Source organism: Pollicipes pollicipes, unplaced genomic scaffold, assembly GCF_011947565.3.
Source record: "Pollicipes pollicipes isolate AB1234 unplaced genomic scaffold, Ppol_2.1 Scaffold_7261;HRSCAF=8764_pilon_pilon_pilon, whole genome shotgun sequence".
Taxonomy (NCBI): domain Eukaryota; kingdom Metazoa; phylum Arthropoda; class Thecostraca; order Pollicipedomorpha; family Pollicipedidae; genus Pollicipes; species Pollicipes pollicipes.
In genome coordinates, this window is record NW_023597054.1 from 2,926,551 (window position 1) to 2,936,316 (window position 9,766).

At 53.2% G+C, this 9,766-nt stretch overlaps 1 protein-coding gene across 3 annotated transcripts in view; it reads left to right on the forward strand.

Moving 5' to 3' along the window:
- Positions 1 to 9,297, forward strand: part of LOC119112060 (fructose-bisphosphate aldolase) — a 15,584-nt gene extending 6,287 nt beyond the window's left edge. The window contains exons 4-6 of one of the 3 annotated variants that reach the window (XM_037236038.1): positions 5,877 to 6,496; positions 6,876 to 7,002; positions 8,272 to 9,297. In XM_037236038.1, the coding sequence (XP_037091933.1) occupies positions 5,877 to 6,496; positions 6,876 to 6,971 (716 nt within the window). In that variant the 3' untranslated portion in view covers positions 6,972 to 7,002; positions 8,272 to 9,297. The remainder of the gene's footprint in view (positions 1 to 5,876; positions 6,497 to 6,875; positions 7,003 to 8,271) is intronic. The other 2 variants (XM_037236037.1, XM_037236039.1) reach the window with 2 other exon arrangements.
- The last annotated feature ends 469 nt before the right edge of the window (positions 9,298 to 9,766 follow it).

The following is a 9,766-nucleotide window of genomic DNA, read 5'->3' on the forward strand; positions in this document are numbered from 1 at the left end:
CCGGCTGCGGCTCAGGCCCCGGCCGCCTTGTAGTTGATATGTGGTGACCCGAGCCACGCCGGCCGGCCGGCTGCGGCTCAGGCCCGGCCGTCTTGTAGTTGATGTTGCGGAGCGAGGCGCCTGTGGGACACAGGCAAGGGAACCCCGTAGCAGAGGTCAGAAAGACAATCATGTGGAAGCTCTATCCCCCTCGTGCTTGTCTGCGTTGTGATGTAGGGCGCCTGCGCAAAGGCAGGTTGTAACAGGTATGTTCAGGCGTAGGTTGTTTTAACTGCCATTTCTAGGGTGCCGAATCGTAACGGTACAACTGCCAGCTTTGTATCACTTACATCACTGTTTCTCATAACGTATCATTATCCTGCCCGTGGTTCACGATTCTCCGTTATGAGACGGTCGAATGTATTGTCACTTGCTCAATGGGAGCATTCAGGTCCGTTGTAAATTGTGCCCTATTTGCCAATGCACAAATTTCTACTTTGCTTGATTTACACATTGCACTTACTTTGTATTATGATGTGGTGGGTTGGAGCCTAGGGTGATTCCCCGCTATTGTCAGTAACGATGCCAGTAATGATTTTATTGCCACCTCCCTCTCCCCATATTGAAGGCCCTGGAAGTTGGTGCCACACGTCTTAGTCGCATGAAACATCAACAACAATATACTTCGAAAACGCTATGAAAAGACCGAAGCGTCATACCATCACCTGCATGATGTTCTGATAAATCTGCCAAAGTTTAATTGAAGAAAGGAAGAGCTCTATCTGATGTGTAGAAAGTGGTGTACCTGATATCATTGGCCGGAAGTGACACTGGGGCCTGTCATGTGGGTTTACCGCGGGTGCCGATTTGCATTATTTTGGGTAGGCCACTGCCACCCTCCCCCCCCCCCCATGTCAGTCTGCCCCCTCTCCCCAACGGTGAGTTTGGCCCCCCAACCTTCTGGTGGCGAAGTGAAGCAAGCTATGAACAATGGGAGATCAACATTATCTCAATTGTAAACAAGGTCTCTACCAAGTATTTCACAAGTAAAGCATCAAAGGAAATGGAAATTGCAATGTCATATTCAGTCGACGGAAGATGAAAACTACTTGCTCGAAATAAGGACCCCCAAAACGCGATCCGGTCATTAGCTGCTTTCATTCGGAAGAACCGTTGAAATGTGCCGACACCCGTTTGGACGTGAATACTCGATGCAGCAGGTACGAGAAATGGACGGCCGGTACCAGCCGACTGATCCAATAGTGGCGATTGCCCGACAACATGCCTAACGCGAATGCTAAGTTGCCACATGCACGCCACCACATGGCTATCAGCCGGGGTTTCTGTGGCAACCTGTAGTCGTCCCGCACATAAACTTGTACTCTTTACTTCCGATGAACTTACTGATATGTATGTATGATATGTATGCTATGTATGTATGTATGTATGTATGTATATGTATGTATGATATGTACTTACTATGCATTTGCGCACTTTACGCGTTTAAGAGCGTCTGAAGCCACATAACATCGACCTTCTGTCGATTACCTGAACCTAGCTGTGACGATCGACGCCACACAAACTGATAATGATGCCCAACGTCAACATCTTCCGCCGAGAAAGAACGAGGAAACGTATTAGAGCTGGAATGTAGTTTCCCGTTTGGTTGGGGTGCAGGTGGGTGGGGGGGGGGGGGGCAGTGACTTTGACTTCACAATGTTGAGAGAAAAGTGGGTCAAATCCGGGGAGAATCACGTTGTTTGATGTGTTTATGGTGAGGTGTCCCCTCTCAGCCCCCCAGACCTGTTTTGCAGTGTGGCGCCGCTGTGGTGGAGGCGGATTCGCCACCAGATTACTCCAGCGTCCGGTCTGGGGCCCAGGCCCATCTCCCAAGCCTAGGACCCAGGTCGGGCCCGCGATTCACATCGGCCGCGCCCCTAAGTCAATTAGGAGCCCCTCGTGTTGATCTGGGAATTACAATCCCTGACAAGGGTCCTGTATCGGGAAGGGCCCCAAATCGGTCAGGAGTATTGTTCGTGGGGTCCCGCAGGTCCCGTAGGTCACACTGAGGGCCCAGACCCACGGGGCTGGGTCCTCAAATATTAGTCAGGGTGCCTCCTTCACCGATGTGGTTTGGCCTGCGCGCGCGCGGATCCCTACATCTGCCGAAGAGCACCAACACCGAACAGTCGCTCGGTGTCGGCCTGAGCCTGGGGGGCGGAGCTCCAAAGGAGGAACTAGGCCGGCACACGCCATTTGCTTTGGTCAGAACCTCTGCAAGCAGTGTGTGTTCCTCTGTCGGTCACGCCCCCACAGTGGCTTACAGAGGGTTCTATGTCAGCAAGGGGTCTCGAGTCGGCCAGGGTAGCATTTGCTTAGCGGGGGCAGGGATAGGACCCCAAATGTTAATGGCCTTCTTTGTTGGTCGAGGCCCTCCGACAACGAAGGTGGATATAGCCGTTTACGACGAGAGACCAAAAGAAGACGCTGGAAGGCCCAGTGACAGTCATAGGCTCAAGCTCAGAACGGAGAGTTCTCCATCCCATTTCAGCCAGGGGCTCGTTTGGCTGAACTGGAGTCTCTGTCCTATCATAGGACACCTGCGGCGGTAAGGGATGTTTGTGCGTCAATGAGGGCCGGTGCGTCTGCCTGCGCCCAAATACCCGGTTCAGCGGGCTCCGGCGTCAGGCAGACCACCAATGTGTGACGGATCCCTGTAAGCGCTTCCCTATGAACCTGGAGATACTCCCCCCCCCCCCCTTCGAGAAGCCAGGATGGCAGCCGTCAGGCATCTCGCGCTGTGACGAAATTTATCCTCACTTTACCCTCTGACCGGAAAATATAGTCTGCCTGTAGTGTGCTATCCACGGAGCCCTTACCCGGAGAGGGCAAGGGCTTTAGCTTGTAATAGGACGGATCAAAATGAATTAAATCTTGTTAATTCGTAGATAAATACGCCAAAAATAACTAAGCGAATAATGGTAGATTGTGCGCGGATTTCACTTTTGAATATGCAAGACAGAGATGCAACTTCACTGTTCCAGCTTCACAAAACAGATGCGCGTTTATAAGAAGTTGATAGGCGTCTATATGTGGTTCCGTTGGCTACGCACATGAGGTTTAAAAATACGTAGCCACGCACGCACTCACGCACGCACGCACACACGCACGCATGCACACACGCACGCATGCACACACGCATGCACGCATGCACGCACGCACGCACGCACGCACGCACGCACGCACGCACGCACGCGCACACACACACACACACACACACACACACACACACACACACACACACACACACACATATACATATATATATATATATATATATATATATATATATATATATATCAACCCAAATCATAAGTGACAAGTACGAGACGCTTTTCGTACATATCCCTTATGGCACCTTTCGAGACTTTAGCCCTCCGCCAGTCATTTTCAGTAACCGACACCCATACGTTTTACCAAGGAATGTGCCAGTCATGAAGTCTTCGCACGGCCAGTTACATCCTCACTCTCTGGCTTGTGAGAGATATGAGATAAGGCTAGGGCTGGTGCTCCTGGTTGCATCCTGGTCCATCTATTTTTTGTTCCTAGAGGTCTTTGTATGCTGTGATATTTATGTAAAGTTTTGCTCTCACCCGGGGCTCTAGGAGGCTAGTACTAGTGATTTTTTACCAATGGGGTCATAAGGAAAACGCCTTACAGAGATAAATCACCTTCTACTTTAAGGTTAGATGCAGAGACATGGTTCGTTCTGACGCAGTTGGAAGGTGTGAAAAAGGCACAATGACTTATCTTAATAATTACGGCAGGGGCTCAAACAGCGCGTGCGTAATTTTCCCGCTCCAGCCCTGGCTTAAGTTGGTATCAGAGACACCGAACCTGTAGAAGCTCTGAATGCCCGTATTTGCAACGAAATGAGAGGATTATTGCCACCATTGGCCATTGTCATAATGCGAACGTGGGCGGCTGGTGTGTCTCAATGGTTGGTAACTTCCACGAACGCCGAGGCGAAATTACCTCATTCCAGCCTCGGGATGGCTACTGAGGCCGTACCATGTAGGCACGTGTATCGGTCCTCGCTGGCACTGTATTGGCTCCAGCTGTTAGCAATGGCTGTATTGTATTGACGTGGCGATTACGCCCCTGCCTCCCCCCCCCCCCCCCCCCCTAAAGAAAATTGTATAACGGACAGCCTCCATCGTATATTTGTTTTCAACGGCGATGGTTAGGTATCTTTTACACGGGCCCAGGTGGCCGGTTGAATGCCCTTCGCTCGGGTGTGGGTCAGTTTGACCCGCGTGAGACCTCGGAATTAAGAGAGCCAGATACATCAAGTTCACGGGATGTGTTGGCCTTCACGTGAACTCACTTTCTCAAAATCTGAGGTTCCTAGGTTATGCTGCTCGGAGCGAATATGCTGTTTGACCAAACAAGGTCAAACTCCTGATGGGCGTCCAAAGTGTCCCCAGGTATTTTCTTGCAGCTACCGTGAACCTAGAGCCCTATTCTAAGGAAACGTCACTGATGCTCATTCAAGGTCAGTGGCCTTGTTTGACGTTTACAAGGTCGTGGTAACCACAATCATACAAGACCGCTTTGATCTTTGCATTTGAGTAGGCTTCAAATAGTACGCTAGACAGTATGTTCCCAAAAACAAAGTGTTGTCCAGGGTCACTTTAGATCACTGGCTTATTTTGACCTCAAAGATTTCCATGAAAGATGGATGAGGCAGTTCACGTTATCAATAAATTTAAAATGAGCACCAGACACCACCGCATACAACAAGCTGAGTAATAAAACAGGTTGGTTTTGATCTTGTTCTGACGTTCATACCTTACCCTAGATCAATTGAGTTAGTTCTTTCAATTGTTGTGCAGCCTAGGAAATTATCTCATAGAATTACGGCTTCGCCTAACACTCCGCCGTTGGGTCAGATTGAACGATTCCCTAAAAATGGTGTTCGCAGAATCCATGGCCTGACTGACCATCCATAGGTCAGCGACCTTACAAGGTGTGATATGAAATGGTTCGTTATTCAATTGTTTACAGTTATGCAAAATTTGGCGCCACTCCACCGTCCCGTTTGAAAATCAATCCGAAAAACTTATGGGGGATCAAATTGACCCCCACCCAAGCGCGTGTTAAATTTATTGGAGTCGAGCTTGGCTGCCAGATTCGGAAGTATGCAAGTTTCGCTGCCGAACATGGTCGCCGTTTTTTTCTTCTCAAATACTGTGTAAAAAATGTGGATTGTTTGCCGATAAACGATGCGTAGGTGACAGGCAGGGCCGCCTGATGTGCCAGCGTTGGTGAAGTCACGTAAAAATGTAATTGTTGGATGGTAGTAGCGATTGTCATCGGACTTAAAGTCGTTCCTTGTTAGTGCTGACCGTGATCGCCGCTTGTGATTGTCATCGGACTTAAAGTCGTTACTTGTTGGTGCTGACTGTGATCGCTGCGGCTACCATGTCAAATCACATACCACCTCACGTCTGTAAGCCAACAAAACGGCGCGAACAAGGGACTTCTGGTGATCGTGTTCACGTTCAGGAAATAATTGATAAAACCCAGCTGTGAACAGGTCTCGTTTGCGGCCAGTCAAAATCGCGATTCGTTACAACTGGCAGTGACGTTGGATATGCGTGTTGAGCGGTCTCATCGATCTGTCGTTCATGGACACCCGCCGTCGACCAGCGGCAGTCTTCAGCATTGGTGCGGTTTGCCGACACCTGGCTGTGCTCTGTCCAATGCAGGCCTGGATGGTCTGGGCAAGCGGTGCGGTTTGCCGACACCTGGCTGTGCTCTGTCCAATGCAGGCCTGGATGGTCTGGGCAAGCGGTGCGGTTTGCCGACAGCTGGCTGTGTTCTGTACGATGCAGGCCTGGATGATCTGGGCAAGCGGTGCGCCCAATACAAGCAGGACGGCTGCCAGTTCGCCAAGTGGCGCTGCGTGCTCAAGATCGGCCGCAACACGCCCAGCTACCAGGCCATGCTGGAGAACGCCAACGTGCTGGCCCGCTACGCGTCCATCTGCCAGGCGAACGGCCTGGTGCCGATCGTCGAGCCGGAGGTGCTGCCCGACGGCGACCACGACCTGGACCGCGCTCAGAAGGTCACCGAGACCGTGCTGGCGTTCGTCTACAAGGCGCTGGCCGACCACCACGTGTACCTGGAGGGCACGCTGCTCAAGCCCAACATGGTGACGGCCGGCCAGTCGTGTGCACAGAAGTTCACGCCAGAGCAGGTGGCGCGTGCCACGGTGACGGCCCTGCAGCGCACCATGCCGGCGGCCGTGCCGGGCGTCACCTTCCTGTCGGGCGGCCAGACCGAAGAGGAGGCGTCCGTTCATCTCAACGCCATCAACCAGTTCGCCGGCAAGAAGCCATGGGCGCTGACCTTCAGCTACGGCCGCGCCCTGCAGGCGTCCGTGCTGAAGGCCTGGGGCGGCAAGGACGAGAACGTGCCGGCCGGACAGCAGGAGCTGCTGAAGCGCGCCAAGGTAAGTCTAGCCGGCGTGTCAACGGCTCTGTGTGGTTGTCTGTAGTAGCTTATCCTTGCTCGAATTGTGGTCCTTTTTTATCCGAGGCCTACGCTTGCTGTTGGCGTAGAGGACTGCCTGCATCACCAAGTGTTGGTCAGGTTTGTCTCGAATGCCGTTCTCGCTTTCTTTACGTACGTGCCGTGGTTTTTCTGCTCGTTTCCCGTATTTTGACTTGCTGTAACCCATGTCGCCAGTTACTTTTGGTCCGTGTTTTGGGCCGGTTTTGTTTGGCTGGTTGTGGCAGCAGCTAGAGAATGGCTCGGTAGTGTTGCTCCGTGCTTGTCGCGGCGTGCGGTGGGGACCAGCGCTTCAGCAGCGGTGCCGACTGTACTTGCAGGCCAACGGACTCGCCTGCCAGGCTCAGTACGTCGCCGGCTCCATCCCGAGTTTGGCCGCCGCCCAGAGCAACTTCGTCAAGGCCCACGCCTACTAGGTGGTGTCCGGGCTCCCTCCGGCCAGGTGCTGTACGTCGCGGCCGGCTGCTGGGGGGGGGGGGGGGGGGGGGGGCGGCGCCACCAGATGCCTGGCGCGGCCAGACTGGGCGCGTGGCATTGAACTCTCAGGTGCTCCTTCGACGACGTAGCTGGGAGCGGTATTGTAAGCAGCATTGCTGTCACAACCCAAAACTATGCACAGTGCCAATCCAATCCACAGCGCTGGCTGTCCGTCCGTTGGCCACGGGTGACTGCGCGTTATACGGGACACCTTTGCTTTCGTCCTCTCGGTCGCTGCACCACCGCATCGCTGCCGCCACCAGCCGTCCACGCCGATGGTTAACGACAGTGCCGGTCGCCACGAGACCCGGCGGTGTGTAGCACTGACAGCGGGTGTTGGCCTCTCGCTCGCCCGGCGCGGCGCCACGCCAACCCTCGGTATTGGATCTCTGCTGGCGTTGGTGCCCCGCGGCCGCCGGCTGGCTTCAGATGTGTCTGCGGCGCAGCGACCGCTGGCATCATTTAACGACACGGAAATTGATAGGTACCACCTGAACTGGAGATCGCTGGCAGCAGTATAGTCACGACTTTTGAGTGGAACACACGGATGACAATAAAGCGAGCGACCGTGCGCCCAGGGGCGTGCGCATGCTTCGTGTGCACCGGGGCGTGCACGTGCACTGGGCTGGCGGGGGAGAATGCCTCGTGCAAGGCGGCGGCGTAGCACCGACAGTCAGTTGCGGAAAATAGTGATGAATGGGCATTGTGTTATGTGCCTGGTGTCCGAGGTCGGCAAGTTGCTCACTCATTAACTAGGCAGCACTGTATCCTTCCCGAGTGTTCTTGTTACGATAACTAAGCCAGTTGCCATGCCTCCAAGCACTGAGCCTCTGAGCATCTGAGCACTGAGCATCATGCCTCTAGAATGCACGATAAATGCTTGCGTAATTGAATTGTGATGTTGTGATGGTATGGCTGAGCCGTCGATGTCACTCAGACGTCGTGACCATACCCTAATCGCTCTGTTCACTTGGAGCCATGCAGAGCTGTCACGCGTCTGGCGGGCGGCCGTGTGCGCCCGCTGCCGCGTGCGTGGCTTGGTGCTGCGTGCGGCGGGAGCGGCAGCGGCTGTCTGACGGGCGGTGGTGTGCGCCCGCTGCCGCGTGCGTGGCTTGGTGCTGCGTGAGGCGGGAGCGGCTGTCTGACGGGCGGCCGTGTGCGCCCGCTGCCGCGTGCGTGGCTTGGTGCTGCGTGCGGCCGGCAGCGGCTGTCTGACGCGGTTCGGCTGCTCTGCTGCAGGCGGACGGCGCGGCCGCGCAGGGCCAGTACGTGGCCGGCTCGTGTGTGGGCGCCGCCGCCGACGAGGGCCTCTTCATCAAGAACCACCAGTACTGAGCGCCCCGCCGGCTGGTAGTCGTCGGTGGCTTCTTAGGCGGCCAGCGGTCGCGTCTCCCGTCTCCGCCCCGGCTTAGGACCACGCGGTGTATCGCTCGCTCTCTCGCTCTCTCGCTGTCACTCTCTTCTGGCACGTGGTCGACTGGTGTATCCCGCAAAGACGCGTGGACAAAGCGCACTGTCTTCTTTCCGGGGGCAAGAGTGTAGCTGTTGTGTGAAATATTTGAATGGCCTTTCACTGCGTAGAAATTGCCGGAATGCAGCATTCTTTTAATGAGCTGAGGATTGGTTCAACTTCTTAGTGACGCGCCAGGAAATGTACCCGTTCGAAATAGTGCGTCCCTGTTTAGTTTGCAATATATCTCGGGCAAAGAGAAAGGCCATTCATTTACCTTACGTGCATTTTGCACCCTAGCCTCTTCACGAAAGCTCAACACAACGAACCATGCTAAAACTTGTAGGGATATGGAAAGTTCGTCGAAAGTTATGTTAGATAGAGACTTCTCAAAAATCGAATGTTCAGTTTTTTGGTATTCGGGTAAAGTGTAAGCGGTTAGAAGACATACTATCCAAATCGTATATATATATATATATATATATATATATCTATATCTACGTTTTTCAAAGATTAGGGGTATTCATATTGATTCGTTGTGCTGAATTCTTCGTGACGAGAGGAATTGGACTTTATATTCGAGTTGTTTTGTGAGCGAACTATGAAGTTTACGTATTGCCCCTTTGGAACAGATGTTGTCTATCTCGGACGTTGTTAAGTATTTGTGAAGCGTGCTTTTTGTACGTGCACGATTATGACACCGGGAAGTTATATATCTGAGGTCTTTCTCTCCGTCTGGGAGTGGGCCATGCATGTTATGTCCATCTGTGGGTCGTGAGAAATGGGATCGAGAATACACGCAATGGTATCGACCACAGCGGACTCCTGACCGTAGCGTGGCGTGACACTCGGGATGTTTAGCTAAAAGTGGTTTGTTTGCAACGCGAGGCCCATGCTGCCAGCATCCTTCTTGTGAATCGCTGCCCAGATGTCTTGGTCCACCACGCACGTGCGTTGGACATCTTGGGCTCATGACGTCTGACCTGACCATGACCTGATCGTGACCTCCAGTTCTGGAGGTGATGGTGTGGCCGTGCAGTTATTGAGACCATGAGGTGTTCAAACCAAAAATGGAAAAACAGGCACAGCGCACAGTTCAGGACCAAAAAAATAGTTGAGAACTGTTAACGGGTTGCTCTGTGGGTTAAGCTTCACAAAGTCCCACGTTTAGAAGTGAGGGAGCGGTGTGCTTAAGGTGCAAGGGAGGGTTTGTTCTGAGAAGGTGACCGCTTATTTGGGAGGAGCTTGAACGTTAGAAAATTGCATGGCTTTCATTACGAGCAC